General features: G+C 36.8%; 1 protein-coding gene across 1 annotated transcript in view; it reads right to left on the bottom strand.

Moving 5' to 3' along the window:
* Window positions 1-16,750, bottom strand: part of LOC121329856 (formin-like) — a 140,947-nt gene that overhangs the window by 36,472 nt on the left and 87,725 nt on the right. The window contains 1 exon segment of the mRNA XM_041275779.1: window positions 14,921-15,041. Within this exon segment, the coding sequence (XP_041131713.1) occupies window positions 14,921-15,041 (121 nt within the window).

Below are 16,750 nucleotides of genomic sequence, written 5' to 3'. Positions count from 1 at the left end.
AGCAATATATGACACAGGAAGAACAACATTCCTCCATCCACGGGAGCAACCACCAGGAAAAGGTATTAAAACCAAAACTCGTCTAAGACAACTGGAAGCTGCTAGAGACTGGAAAATGCTGGCAGATGTTGAACAACGACTTATTTTCCCACCTGAGATTGCCACCACTAACCTTCGGCCTGATGTTGTCTGATGTGGTATGGATCAGCACCGCTTTGTAGAGTTAACAGTGCCATGGGAGGATACTGTAGATGAGACGTACAAAAGGAAAAAAAAAACTAGCTGCTGAAGCAGAACAAGGAGGATGGAGAGTCCAGATTTACTCAGTGGAGGAGGGTTGTTGAGGATTTATGGCACACTCCATAACCCGGTTTCCCAGAGACAGCAGATTTTGTGTTCAAAAGTTGCGACACATAGTGAAGAACTTATCTGAAGCAGCAGAGAGGAGCAGCAACTGGCTCTGGTTAAGAAGAAAAGATTCTGGTTGGGGATCTGAAGCATGGTAGAAAGAAAGCAATGTCAATGGAAAGGAAGACAAGTAAGCTGGGCTTAGCTGAGTGGGGGACAGAGAGGGATGCCAGAATCACTGTCGAGCTCTCTTAAGGTGTTGTCGGCTAGTCAACAAAACACTAAGGATGGAAGGTGCCCACTTGAAGACCCCAGAGAAGTACCCTATTCACAGTCCAGACAGTTGTCATGCTGATGCACTAGGAAGGCCACACTGTAGCCATTGTGTGTGCTGATGCGCCAGGGAGGCAAAATAGGCTGATCCCTGGAGCCAGCATTACACTTCAGTCATTAACATCAGGCAGAAGGATATCTACATCATCAGATGGAAGGAAACACAGATGGATCACATTAGTTTACAGTAAAAGAAGCTACTGTATGTCTTAGTTGGTGCTTGTCTTGGCGAGAGCTGAGTCCACTATCAGCATGAAGTTTTACACCTACTCTCATGTAATGGAAATCCATTGTGCTGCTAGGAACTGTAACCAAACTATTTGAATAGTGTGTGTACACATTAAGCCTGATTAAACATGAAATGGTAGCTCAGTATGGATGCTTTGAGCTGGAATAATTAAAATGTTTTGGAGTATAGCTCTCGAGTTTGGTTATGCAGTGTGGACAGGGCCTTATTTGCATTGTTTTGTGTTACATACATGGGTCTGAGAAAAGCAGTTTTGAATCATTATTATTATTATTATTATTATTATTATTATTATTATTATTTATTATTATTAAAGGAGAGTGGAAAATCAGAACCGTTTGCTCATCCCTATTTTAATATCACTTTGACATACTGTATAAATCAGACTCCCTCAAACATGACCACTCTGAGTTGGCTCCAGCACTTCATACACATGCAAGTCATTTGTGCTGTCAACTTTCATTTGGTCTTATAAATAAAACTGGACCCATTTGATTTTTATGCTATAAAGGGGTTAAAGGAAAAAAATAAGACATTTTCCACCAACAGTTTGCCAAGAGATTTCATCAAAACAAAATGTTGCCTTGATCAGCCAGTAGGCAAAACATTGGCACAACAAACTTTGCATTTGTGCGTGTTTGTCATCCATTAGTATCAGTTTCCGTGCCAACAATGCAGTCAGCATGCCATAAGAAGCATCCAGCTTCAATGTTATACTAGACAGAGCAATGTAAATGTACTGTAAATGGCACTATCAAATAAAAAAAAGCCTTTACTAATCAACTCATCAAAGCACTTACCACTGATTTCAACAAGCCACATCTTAAGAAAAACCTTGATAAACATAAACATCGGATGTTGATAGTGATTTGAGCTCTGTGTTACAGTGCACTTCTGCTGCTACATGAAAAAAAAAAAAGTTTTTGCAGCCAAATATGACATAAAACTACAAATATCATAATGATATGATTAATTTACTTGATGTTTTTGTTTTTTACACCTCAAAGTCTCTTTAAATATATATTCCTGGAAGTTCAGTGTATTCCCAGTTTTTAAATTTGGTAGTTTTCAAAACCACTGGGCTCTAAAGTCATTATTCCCTTTAATCAAGTTGTTCGAAACTGGCTGAAGGGCAAAGGAACACTGACAAAGAGCCCATATTTTAGCCCACTGTCAATAAGACATATTTACTGAACACTGATCTCCAGAACTAGGTAGAGCAAAGTTCTTAATAATACCACAATAGAATCCCAGTGTAATGTTGCCAAGCAGCAGCCTTTCCTAGAAAAGAAAAAAAGCACCCACTGCTTCTTTTGCTTTTTAGACTTTTACTTACACTAGCTGTGTGACCTGTTATAATGTACACTAGAAACACAGCATCGACAGAAAACAGTGAAACTATTTAATTCTCACTGCATTAAAACATAATTAACAACGTTGTTACTAATCTGGGGAGAAATTCTTCATCATTGAAAGCTAAAGGCAGATAAAAAAAAAAGTGAGATAAAGCCATTAAGGTATGTACTGTAGAGGCTCCGTCTAATTGTTGAGGGATCTGTGAGTATTTCATTTGTGGTCTAGACAGTGATATACAGCATTGTGCAAATAACAGTAAACAATGGGAGAGTCGAAACCCTTTCTTGAGGAAAGTGATTCGTTTTCTAGCTTTATATTAAAAAGAGGACCCGGAACAGCAAGGCTATTATTTTGTGGCGGCTTTTTGTTGGAAACACGGTCTAGACAGAAAAGGCCACAGAAAGGAAATAAAAAAACAACACCAGTCATATAAAAATGACAGAAATGGGGGGGAATCTTTCACTACTAACACCGCAGAATATCCAGTTGCAGTACACTGTGTCTACAGGGTTATTATGGTTCTGCCCAGATACTCACAGCTGGCACAATCCCATCCCTGCAAACAAATACATGCGGTTCCTTTAAATGGGCAACCACAGCTAATCTGTTTGAATTTACTCAGGGGTTTATAATGTGAAGTGCTAACTGTGAAGTGTTCCCTTCAAATGCTAACAGCCCATGGTAAAATAACAAGTAAAAGCATGACAAGAGTAACAGATACAGATAAAAAGAAGAAAAAGGCTTTGCAATATATTTATTATTATTATTATTTATTATTATTATTATTATTATTATTATTATTATATATATGGTCTAAGATAATTTGGTCCAGGTTCTGTATCTGCTTTTTAGTTCTAGCTGTCAGCCATAGATATATACAACATAGGCTAAACTAGTCACAGTGTCTTTATGTTAGTAAGCGCCATCTAGTGAACACCTCCTGTAGATCAAGTTTCCTTTTTAATTGTGTATTGATTGTTTGAAAGCATGATAATCCAGGCTGTAAATCATTTTTCCTTGCCTCTTATTGGCCCAACATTACCCCTGCCCCCTTAAAATTCGCGAAGTACACAGGTTTGTTCTTTCCTTGTTGCTTTTTTACTTGAAGGTTGCTCTCTGACAAGACCATGATAAATGATCATTACAAGTGTTATATTACCCAAGCATACCCTCAATTAGAGTGAAAAAAGCTAACAAAGATGATGCATCTAATGCTAACAGGTGGTAAAGAGGATGACAGCCTTGACTATCACAAAATTCCTTAAATAGAATAGTGTGATGCTCATAATCAAAGCTAACTGAAAACGGCAGCATTTGGGTTCCTGTACCTCATCACTGCAGCCTATTTTAATCTAGCGTTTGAAATCACAAGGTTAAAGGGATTTTGATATTTTTTATGGTTCGTACAGCTTACTGCAGGTTTTTGTTTACTGCCAACATGACTTACTGACTGCCCCCCACCTGCAATTCAGTCAGAAATTATCTCTGTGTTTCCCCAGATAGCAGATAGCATGTGGTACAGTGATAACTGTATAATACACACACATCTCTGCCTTTGTCTTTGCTGTTTGTTCTTTAAGTTTCCTGTACAATCTGAAGATCAGGAGGGATCTGTCTACAGTGGCAGTCATAATAGTCCCGGTTCTGAAGTTCAGTTCAGTAAGCACTGCCTATCAACATGGCCACAGATAAGATTACAACAAATGTTTCCATTTGAGTTTTGTGTAAACTGTGGATGTAGATCTTTGCAAAATACCAAACATTTCATTGTGTTCAGTCTATGTCAAAGGGTTTCTTTGATTATATAAAACAAACAGAAATAGGAAATGGCATTGATTAAGATGAACGCTTATTCAACGTTTTAGATATTTTACATGCATCCTAACACTAATAAACACAACAGTGTCATGCACCACAGAATCATTAAACCAGAAATTCTACCAGACCGACTCTTGTATATTTGTAATGTTTACAGTTATTCAGAGTAGTTTCTGGGGTTGCTCTCCAAATGTTTTTCCCATTTGCTAAATTTCACATAACTGCTTTCCAGACATCATTGGAATGGTCATAAACTGCCAAACCCACCATCGTGATGTCATCATAACTGACTGTGGCAGAATGGTGCATTGTAATGGTCCCTTACAAAGATCTGCATAGCAAATTGTGATAAAGCATACATTAGTGAAAGCATAGAAAAGCTATTGTAAACATTGTAAAACCCAACGAGTTATGATAAAGCAAAAAAAAAAAAGTGTGGCAAACCATGGTAAATGCATAGTATAATCATGGGAAAACTAAAAAATGACTTTGCAAATTAACTTTTATACAGGGGTGGGGTAAGGTTGTGCTGCCGTCTTCCATTTAGTTCTCCAGCAGTTTCACATTTTTACTGGACTATATAAACAAAGTGTGATTGGCTGTCTGCACTTTGCATAGATCTGTATCTGAGGTAATGTTTGTTGTAACTTACTGTATTAATTAGCACCACTTTTCCACCAGTTCAAGTACCGTGGAAGACTACATCACACATGGATAAGTTTATATTTTGAATTTGTGGACCTCTGTAGTCATATAGTGACTATAAAAAGTCTACAAGCCCTTTTCAAATGTTCACCTTTTGTTGCCTTATAGGCTTGAATTAAAATGCATTAAACAGTTTTTTTTTTATTATTTCTTTACACATCCTACCCCACAACTTCAAATTGAAAAAATATTCTAGAAATTTGTAGAAACTTAATTAAAAATAAAAACTGAAATAGTTTGGTTGGATAAGTGTCAAGTGTTTTGGGATGTTTCTCATCGGCAGGGACTGGGCACTTGTCAGGATAGAAGGGAAAATGAGGAAAACCTGCTGCCCTCTGCAGGAAAGCTGAAACTGGGACGGAAGTTCACCTTTCAGCATGGGAACGACCCAAAGCAAACATCCAAAGCTACACGGGAGTGGCTAAGAAACAAAAAGGTAAATGTCCTTGATTGGACCAGTCAGCGCCTCGACCTAAATCCAATCGAAAATTTGTGGCATGACTTAAAGATTGCTGTCCATCAACGCTCCCAAGGAACTTGACAGAGCTTGAACAGTTTTGCAAAGAAGAATGGTCAAATATTACCAAATCTAGGTGTGCAAAGTTGGTACAGACCTATCCCAACAGACTCACAGCTGTAATTAACAGCAAGTATTAACTCAGGGGGGTGGAGACTTACCCAATTATGATCTTTCAGTTTTGTATTTTGAATATATAATTTTTTTCTTAATAAAACCTTTTTTCCCTTTAACAGTGTGGAGTATGGTGTGTAAGTTGAAAAAAAAGAAACCTGAGGCACTGACACAACAAAATGTGAAAAATTTCAAGGGGTGTAGACTTTCTGTATGTATATGCATTCAATTGTTATAATAGAAGTTCCAAAAGGAGCTAATAGCTAGCAATCAATGTATAAAAAACCTACAACTCTAAACTGGTCCATTAATTTATTATTATTATTATTATTATTATTATTATTATTATTATTATTATTTCTTAGGGAAATGCTGTATAGACTAGGCTAGACTTTGAATTGAATCACCAAGATTAATACCTTTTTATTGCACAAACAACATGTCCTTTTGGAATACATATTTCGGAATCATTCATGTTCCAGAGGAAGTGGTTATTAAAATTGCTTTGGAAGGTGAACAGAGGTGTATGCATGACTGTGTCAAAGGAGGAAAAACCCACCCACATCATCGCTTAGATAATTACAGCATGTTTAGGTGCAGTACCAATGCACATCATCTAAACAGGACTGCTGTTTACGGGTGATTCTCGTATTTCCATCATCTTCAACTTGCTTTCATACAAAGTAGGTACAAAGGGAAAGTTGTGCCTGGGGTCCCTTAAGTTGTTGAGATTTTTTTTGATTTATTTCCATAAAATGAATGTCCATTTTTTTTTTAAAGTACATTAACCAGCCCAGGCTGTAGTTTTATTTATTTATTTATTTATTTATTTATTTATTTATGTATTTATTCATGTTTTTTTTTCAATCTTTGTTTTCTTTTCATTTAGCTGTTCCTCGTCAACTGTTGTGTCTGTTCTTGCTGGTGCACTTATTTATTTATTTATTTATTTTATATTTATTTATTTTCAGATGGACTGCTGTCTTCACTCAGAAAGTTGGTGTTATACCAGTTATGTGTATTTTCAAACCCAAATATATTAAATGAAATAAGTGAAATGCCACTTTTGGCAGTGGTTTTGTAACTAATAACAAATAAAATGCCAGAATGTAGTGGTGCGTAGTGATTTATTTAGTGTGAAGCAGCTCATTAATATGCAAGCCATGGTATACGCTATATACTGTATACGCACGGTCATGTGATGCTGTTTAACCGATCAGAGGTGGTTATTTTTCTAAGCCATAAAAAGATTCGGTACAATATTTCAGTTTTGCATTTCGTTGTCTCTATATTGTTTCAAGATCCGGTCCGGAAGAACCGGTTGATACACAAAAGAATTCCGTACATCTTACCACCTTCATTCATTAGATCTCAATACATATTACTGTAAACATGTATTTGTATTTAGAAAGTAGGACTGCACTTAGTCAAAGACACCTCTGTTTGATATCAAGGCTTTCAGATAGTATTGCCCACCTGGAGCGTGAAATTGTCCCCACCCCTTCAATGGCTTCTTACCTGTAAAAACCAATCAGCTGCTTCCCGTATTGACTGACATGCTTTCAACCAATAACATGCTATGACCCTGAAGACACTGCTGAGGCAAAATGATCCAGGAAGTACAAGTATAATATACATCATGTGAAAAAGGTAGATAAAATAAAACTTCCTTTAATCTAAAACACTTACTTTAAATGTTAAATGTAAATATAATGAAAACACAGTTGACACTGCACAGTAAAGGAGATCACGTTAACATGCAGCATAAACAAACAGAATGCTTACTCAACAAGCTTATGAATGGATGCTTTAAATGAACAATGTCTAGATCAGTACTAGATTTTTATGTCAGTACACTTGTGATAAGGATGTTTATGTACACAAATAAAATGTTATTGTCTATAGCTTATCTACCTGCCCGAGACCACTATGAAGACTTTTGATACATGTTATAAATTCTTGAAAATCGTCATGAGGCAGACCTAGATAACACTCTTCCGCAAGACAAGATTCACCATTTCCCTTAGCCAAGGAAAGAGCACAGGGTCATTCCCACCTGCAGGAGACTTGTCTGCAAGATCTTTAACAGGATGAAAGAATGTGATTCCCATGTTTCTAATCATATCTCTCAGGCGCCAGGGCAACCTTTTAAAGACTCCAGTAAGTCTCAATACGAGAGGCATTGAAAACACACAAGGTGTACTCTTTTACATTCATTACACAGAGAAGGGTTTATGCAGGTGTGTTGCATCATACACCAATACTACTTAAAGGTAAACAAATATTAACACTTACATTAATATAGACTTGTACTCCCAAATTGTGCTGGTTTGCTCTTTACTTCAGTATATGACAGGCCCAATACACCTGTGTGTCTGAACAGATGATACATCTATTTAAACTGAGATTCGCTTGGTTTTGTGTTCATTTAAAGTTTGAAAACACATGAATAAATTGATCAATTAAAAAATTAATTACTATACGGTAGTGTTTTTGTATTATTTATGTATGTAATCTATTGCTGTAGTTTGCTTTATATTGCCTACAAAATTATTTTACTTTCTTATCAATTTCACAGGGTGTTAAAGATTGATATAAATAGAGCACATTGAAAATACATTGAAAGCAGAGGGCTTGTAAGATTCTAAATTGACCAATCAGCTTTTAAGGTTTGAGTTAATCAATTAAAGTATCTACCATTTCTGTCACCCTTATGTAGCCACTCTATTTTTAGATATTATGCATCTAAATATATTAAATCGGAGAAACGATTTCAATGCAATAGATATCATAAACACGTCATGTATCATATGACTCTACACAAATATATATGTATCATGCAACCCTGTGTCAGGCAGACCAACAATCTGTTCCAGCATACATGGAAACACAAAAAGGCAATGACACACGTGTTGCAGACAGATTCACCAGTCTGTGTTCACAGCTCATTAGCTTTCTCTCTTTACTATACTATATACAATAGAAATCACAACGCCTTCTCAACATCTTGCAGTGCTGTCAGTTACTGCATAGCGCTCAATACTGATACTGCATATGCTGTACGTGCTTATTCTGCTGTCCCTACCATGACAGACTGTATTCACAGTTATCTAAAAAACACAATCAATCAGACTGAGGAATGCACAAACTACATAAACAAATGGCATGTGTACACCAACCAGCACCTTCTAAAATGTACGATTATAATCTAAGAATGCCTTCCAGTTATATTATTATTTATGTTAAACTTACTTAAGGTATTAATAGTGTCTGGGTCAGGCAAACTGAAAAATATACGGTTTATAGCACAAATTGACGGTACTGGAAAAAATGATGGGATTTACAGACTTACTGTATTTCAATGTATTTATTATATGCATCATCAAACATTTATTTCCTTAGGTGATTAAAATGTATTAGAAACAGGGAAAGTCCAGTTGCATGGTAATAAACAGTCAATAGACTTTTAACATTTTGTTACGGGCAATTTGTTAACATGTTTTGCACCTCAAATACAAACATGGGCAAATCATTGTGTTCATACATATATATATATATATATATATATATATATATATATATATATATATATATATATATATATATATATATATATATATAGGGCTTCTCTAAGGCCGAATGGGACTACACTGCCATCCTGCATAAACACATGTTATAAAATGAACTTAGCTTCTCACCTTCGTTATGAGGGACATACCGGTTTTGTTACAATTATTATTCCAAACCTATTTTGCCAGCATATGCTCTTTTATAACCCATTTGGCACGTTGGCGCGGCATGATTAAGCTTTTTTGTAAACTCTTGTGGAGACTACTACATAAATGACAACACATGGGAGAAATATATGTGTGAAGTGTCTAATATGTGAAAACATTTATTATTGTAAAATGATTTGTTTTAGTGCATATCAGTGCCTGTTATATTTCAGAGCTGTGCATTTTTATAGCAGTGTATATTAGGAGGAAGAAATATCAAACGCTTTCAGTCATCTAAAAGTAATATATTAGACTCCTGAGTAATAACTGCTGGAACTTCTCCCGCGTGCTTTGTACATAGATTTGTGCAAATACAAACCCTGGGCAATACAAACCCCCCTCTTATAATAATGCACCCTTGAGGATGCATGAACAACTTCTTAAGTAATATAATATTACTGAACATAGACTTTGTATAAAACATGCAAGAAACACATGTTACACATACATAAGAGTATTTTCATTTTAAAGTATGATATCTGGTACAACACTAGGTTAATAGAATATCTGTTCTCAAGCCACTGGCTCCTTTCCTGTCAATAACCAATCAGCTGCTTCCCCTATTGACTGACATGCTTTCAGTAACAAGCTTGGACCCATAAGACACTGCTGAGGTGAAATAACCCAGGGGGTGCAAGGGCAAACAAATAACCAGAGAATAAGGCATAGAAACGGAGAGCTTCCTTTAACCTAAAGTAGTACCAGATATTTTAAAATGAAAATACATGTGGAAATAATGTATGTCATTATTTTGTCAGCTACAATTACTTTAAAATTATAAGTCTCCTTTAGACAATGACCCTCCCCCCTTCCAATAACCAAAACGTGTCCCTGGTGCTGTTTGTGGTTCATTACAAATCAGATTCCAAATGATCAACGCATTGAGATCACACTTCATTGTCACAAACAGGGCCAAAATCCCTTCAATGCTTAGTTATTCACAGGAATTAATTGATTATCATCTACTGCACAAGGGTTAAACTAATCTAATCACCCAAGCCCTCCTGGAATGAGGGAAAGCAGATAGGACCTAGCAGCGCTTATTTACTGCTGTTCTCAGAACAAGCTGAGGGATGTCTTCCTTGGGTTTGACACGCAAACCACCTTTACCACCAAGCCATAAAATAAATCTAATGTACCCTGTAATACAGGCAACCCTGGTTAATATTGCTCAAATTATTGACATCTGAAGGGCCGCCTCTGTCTGGGTAGCTGGCCCTGACGCTCCTCGGAGTCAGTCTCCACTAATCACATCTGGTTTTGTTTTAGACTTTCACTGGGATTCTGCCAGAAGCCAGAGCTCCTAATGGCCCACAATAAATTACAGTGACTCATCAACCTTCTGCTGGATGTGTGAAATCGCTGCCCTATTAAAACAGATGAAATTCGGGCACCGATTACGGTTTATTACCAAATTGCATTCAAAATTTCAATAAATGTTAAGAGTGTAAACTCTCATATTTGATCATTTAAAAGGTGTGCGTGTGTTTGTGTACATGCGTGCGTGCAACTATGAGTGTTTGCTTGTGTTTTAATCATTTACTTTTAAGCAGCTAATTAGTTTTACAAAGAATTTGCTCCGCTGTTCATTTTTTTTTCTAAAGAATAGGACCATCTCACTAACATTAAAACCAGCATTATATTCTGGATCCTTTTCTTCTAATTGATTTTGACAGCCCAGGGGGAGTTTCCCAAAATATTAATTAAGTTTGTGAGAGCACCATTAGAACAAGATTTGCAAGATCCAATGTCTCCCAAACTCCTTGTGTCTTTAGTGGTATCAGTTAATTGTGGACTGCTTGTCCAATTCTTTTGTGTCTCCAGACACTCCGGAGCACTGTGAGCTGTTTTTGATGTTCACAGCACTACTCAGGAGAGCACTCACACACAGACACACTGTGTATACATGCTGATCAGAGTTTCCCAAACAGTAAGTGATGACTGAAAAACAAACTGAAAAATTTGCTAGTGCAGCATTACTTCAATTTCTATGACTGAGTGTTGAAAGTTATGTTGAAAGAATCTATTTCTATTTGGATTCTATTAAACTATTTTGCTCAGTGTCTTTAGTGGTCCTAATAGATTCCACTGTATTCAATAGATAGACTTCATCATTAATTGAACTGAAGTAAAATACAACTGCAGTACATTTCCTCGTAATATCCTCTAAGCTAAATTGCAGTCTATGATTTTATGTAGCCTACCCCTTAATTGATCCTATTTCTTCAAGTGGTTTATTTTATCAATATTTTCTTTTAAAATAAATGGCAGAGACGGAGTACCCTTGTGTCCTGTCTGGAAAGTTTTAACTTGGTTCGGAAACATTTTAATGTATTAGCAACTATAAAAAGTCATATAATGATAATTCGTTTTAATACCTGTTTGTAGACTATAGCAACAGAGTAATCACAATATCGTTTTTCTTTTGTTTTGGTCCGACTTTCCGACCTGTAAATGAACATGTCCAGCTGCTGTCTTCAATGAATAAAGTTATTAGAGGCCACTTACTTGTAAGAACTTAAAAAGAAAATGTGAACAAGTGCATGTACTGGTTAAAATATCTGTATACATTTATCAGGTTATAGCCAAATCAATTTGAAACATATATATGAGGGTAGGATTGAGTGTGTCATAAAAGTTTGATGAAGATTTATGCAAAAAGGAAGCCAGTTACTATATCCACCATGTAGCGTGTGACAGGCAGAGACGGATGAACAACAGACGTGATTAATCAAACCTGTGAAAGAGAAAGGCTGACGTGGCATTGCCAGTAAAGGTTTCAGTCAAAAAGCAACGTTACAGTTACCACTAGCAGTTCAGATTGTCCTTCCTGTTGGGAAGAACTGTTTCTTTAGGCATGACTGTTCTCACTGTAACATAGACGAATATATACAAACTTTAATATTGTATAACGACAACTTACTGCAGAAGCATATGTTCAATAGTAACAAGGAAAATTATTGATACCAGTATTTCCCCCTGAGGAGCTGCATCTGAAAAAGCTTTGTGAAAACATTTGTAATTCTGTATGGTAATTGCAGCCTTGGCCTCCAACTCTGACAGTATTCATTTTAAACCAAATGACATTTAATTAGAACTATGTGCATTTGTTCTTAAATCACAGAACGAAAATATTTCTGGTTGTTTTGAACCCATCAGCAACAATTACCAGAGGTATTTTTTTTTTTTAACTCTGTGGTGGGGGTAACACGTCAGAGGTATTTTGTATTAGCCATGCCCAGGCCCAAGGTTCTGAGCATTGCGATAGAAGGGTTGTGAGGCTGGACAAGTGTTTACTTGGCAAGTGCAGGCAGGGTAATGTATATTGCTTTAATGTTCAAACTGCATCCACAAAGCAATGCAATACACTGAAGTAAGGAAAAACTTTTTTTTATTTTTGTTAAACTACCAGACCAATAAATATTCCCTTTAATCTCATTTAAGCTAGCTGACGTTTTATGCTGTTTATACACTTACCAGTGACTTCATAAATGAACTGGCTATTCTATAAATTAACCAACATTTCCTTGGTCATTTTATAAATGTATACATCAGTTGGTAACTTGATAACTATATTTAAAGGATTTTTAAAGATGCTAATGCTAAAGTATGAATGACACTGAACAACATTTTGGTACGGCAAAATAAATCTCTGACATTTTACAACATTTAGGGGCATGTTGTTCATTTCTACACATAATAAACAACATGTTTTATCAATTTTAATTAGCATTTCAAGCTGTAAACAATAGTCTTCTTGGAAAACCAACAAGATACATACAAATGGTATTGTAAACAAATATAACTGCATGGTTGTGACAAAAAGCAGTATTACAAATAAACACGCACACTGACTGATTAATCACAGAAACGCCTTCTGTAAAATGTTAACCTACTTTCAATAACAAATGTGGTCTGTGGTTGCATTTTATTTTTGTTCTCTTTCATCCATTTGTGTCCTCTCTGAGCTGTCTGTGTCAATTACTTTGTGGTTAGGAGAAGTTTACAAACACTGTACTCCAGGGATCAGTAACTTTTCTCATCCAGGACAGGAGGAGCCTATTCTGTTCTACGACATTTTATAATGGCTCCACTGTGACCTCCGATAACTATGTAAAAAGATATATCAATATAAAATAACTGTACACGTTGGCAAAGTATAAGAATGTGAAAGCTAACTTCCTTACATTCAATTAAAGACAACAAACTTCACCAATAAACCATTGTCGTGGGGAAGGAGGCTTTGGAATTCTCACTAGCATATTGTGTTCTGATTGGTCATGCAGCATATTGTGAGTGGTAACTGACTGAACATTTACAGTTTGAAGTGCCTTAATTTCAACTGAGTGTAAGAAAAGCACGGAAAACTACAAAATTATTATGCAAGTTACTCATGGACAACATATTAAGGGAACATGTCATTCTTTTTTATAAACCAGATATGCATAGGTGCTGTATTCTGTAATCTAGCCTTTTGTAACATATAGCGCAATGTAAAGACATTACAAAGCTGATTTTTTACCCTGCATACTTTCGCTGACAGATGTGCCCAGTTCTGTCTGGCCTCTTGTAAAAGAACACGGTAGCAGAGCTGGAAGACCCCCCCCAGGAAAGAAGATCAAACACAGATTGTGTTTCTGCACAAACTACCAGTGGAGAGGGCAGGCAGGCCAGCAGGCTGACAGGGGCCAAGCCACTAGAGAAAGACTGAGCGCTCCCTTGTGACTGTGCTGAACAAACAGCAACTGATACTTCCCTTGTAACGCTGACCCATCGTGGCCACCTCGGAATTCAGCCCATTTAATGGAACAAATATATTATTTCTAGACAAGGGCACCTCAAATTAATCCTTGAGTAGCAACCTTATCTTGAGCTCAAGCTTGTGGTCTTTCTGTCTATTTCCAAACTAGTCCAGATTGTACTGTTGCCCTAGGAAGTTAAGAACGGTTTCCTTGTGTGCTTTTCTCATCTACACTCATTTGACTGCCTTAAATGAAGTTCTCATTTTGGATTTGAATCCTAATTCTCTGATGTCTCTGATTGAGCTTTAACCACTTGTTTATCGGGCTGAAGGAAGCACAGCAAAGAGAAGCAGTTACATGACCTTAACAACCTTGCTCTGTGAGTTGTATAGCTGTATAACTATAATCCTATATCAGTGGTGCACAACTCAGGTCATGAAGGGCCGGCGTCCCTCTGGTTTTTGTTCTAACCATACCCTAAATTAGTTAATTGGATCAATTAAGCTTATAATAAGGTCCAATAAAGTACTTTAGGGTGCAGCTGGAATAAAAACCTGCAGGGACACTGGCCCTCCAGGACCGAGTTGTGCACCACTGCCCTATATTATCCTCAAGACACATTTTAACACTTTTTTTTTTTTACCGCATACAGGCACAGATTAATTAATTACATTTAAAGGAGCCATTGTTCTCCTATTGAAGAGTAATTAGCTTCAAATTACATTTACATTTTTTACTGTCCTCTTTATGATGTTTCCAGTTATTCAGAGAGGTTGTTCCTGCAATGACTGAAACATTGTAAGAATCTGGCAACTGCTTTGAACTGAGGTCAAGCCCCACCTTTCATTAACTGCAATAAGATTCACTCTGATGCTCTGAAACATCATACAAAGATAGGAGGACAGTTACAAACCAAACCATTAAAATGCAATTTGGAGCTACTTAAAATTCTGATGAACATTACCGTCCAGCTCCTTCTTCAGTTTCCTCAGGTCCTTTGTCACATCCTCAAACTTGACCTGCGCGGCCAGAAACAGGTCCTGCGGCTCTGGGAGGGGGAAGACAGTCTTCTCCGTTCCTGCATCCTAGGAGTGAAGGAACAGCGGGGTCTGAAGCAATCATCTAAACACCAAGACTCAGATACCTGTCCAAGCGCTGTCTCTGCCCAGCATATTTTTATTGTCTATAGTCTTTAGGTATCAATCTCAATACAGTATAATATGAACAAAATCATGCATTTATATAAACATTGTGTAGTTCCACCATTATAGCGCCATGTTCAACCTAAGTATTCACAGCTCCCCTCTGAATCTAGCCAATGCATTTACTGAGGTGAGTTGCCGAAACAAGTTTGGGGTTTGGGGATATCTGATATGGTTTTGCAAGGGCTAAAAGCTGAGAAATGTATTTGCTACATCTTAATTTGAATACAATGCATTTTGAAAATGTTACTTAGAAAAAGGAAAATCTTAAAAAATAACATCTAATACGTTTTCAAATTGCTCTTTGCTACATGTCCTCTATCTACCCAATGAATGTATGTTTGCAGACTGATTGAACTGTATTGTTTTTATAACGGTCATTAGACCCAGGGAAGAATGTTCCCTCTCTACTGAACTCTGAAAAGGGTAATGGAAACAATTAAGCAAGTTTATTTCAGAACTGCTATAACACATTGTGACAAAAGACAATGATTCTTGTTGGTAAATCTCCCTCCTGACCTGTGAAGCGTTAAGTAACGGGAACAGAGTACTCTGGACTACTTGGCCTGACTCTTCGTTCTGAGGGTTAATAGGAAGTCGGTCATACAGAAAAGAGACAGAGCTTTGGTACACTAACTTATTGATCCGGAAGGGAAATTATGTGGCAACCGTGGATTGGAGGAGCGGCTGCAATCGTTTACCAATGGGTCATGAGTGATGGTATAAATAGGGGTCGAAGCCATGTTATCTGTTCCTTTGTTTTGGTTATTGACCCCAAAGGACCTGTGTTTTGTGAATAATCGTGAGTTTTTGTTTTATTCTGTCTATTTGTTTGCTTGTATTCACTAGACAGCTAACTCGTTCCGGAGCTGTCGCCAGAGGCCAGCACAAACCCGGAACAGCACTTCACTCATATCAATATAAACTGTATTTGTACCACAAGCACTAATTCACGCACTAACCGGACTCGTGTATGTGTTTTGTGTTTAATGTGGGGATACAATAAAGGGACTATTATTTCAGGACCAACCAGGGGATTATAATGTAAGTAATATACACTGCTGTATTACTTACCTGTATTATTATTATTTACTGTTTGTTTTGCTGTCAGACATTGGACATAAAAGAAATAAAAACAAACTTTTGCACCTGGATTACAATTGTCTGTCTGTTCTTTAATCACATGCACCTGCACACTACTAACCACTTTGCGCCACACACACATACATACATACACAGTGGTTTGCAGAAGTATTCACCCCCAAGCTTTCACAATTTGTTGAATTACAAAAATGTGTGCACAGTTTTTCAAACAAACTTTTTAAATTCAAAGCTGTGGTGGTTAAACTGAACACTGTTAAATGAGGATAAGGTTAAATGTCAGAAAAACTTGCAAAGAAAATGTATAAAATGAAATTTTTACATAAGTATTCAGCCCCTTAAGTCAGTACTTGGTAGAAACACCTTTTGCAGCAGTTACTGCTATGAGTCTTTTTGGATAGGTCTCTACTAGCTTTTCACAGTAGGAAGGTGACATTTTTGCCTATTCAATTGCTCCAGTTGTGATAAGTTTGTTGAGGAATGTCGATGGA

This window comes from Polyodon spathula, chromosome 17 (assembly GCF_017654505.1).
Source record: "Polyodon spathula isolate WHYD16114869_AA chromosome 17, ASM1765450v1, whole genome shotgun sequence".
Lineage (NCBI taxonomy): Eukaryota > Metazoa > Chordata > Actinopteri > Acipenseriformes > Polyodontidae > Polyodon > Polyodon spathula.
The sequence above is the reverse complement of the archived record's forward strand: the minus strand, read 5'-3'. Positions and strand labels throughout refer to the sequence as shown.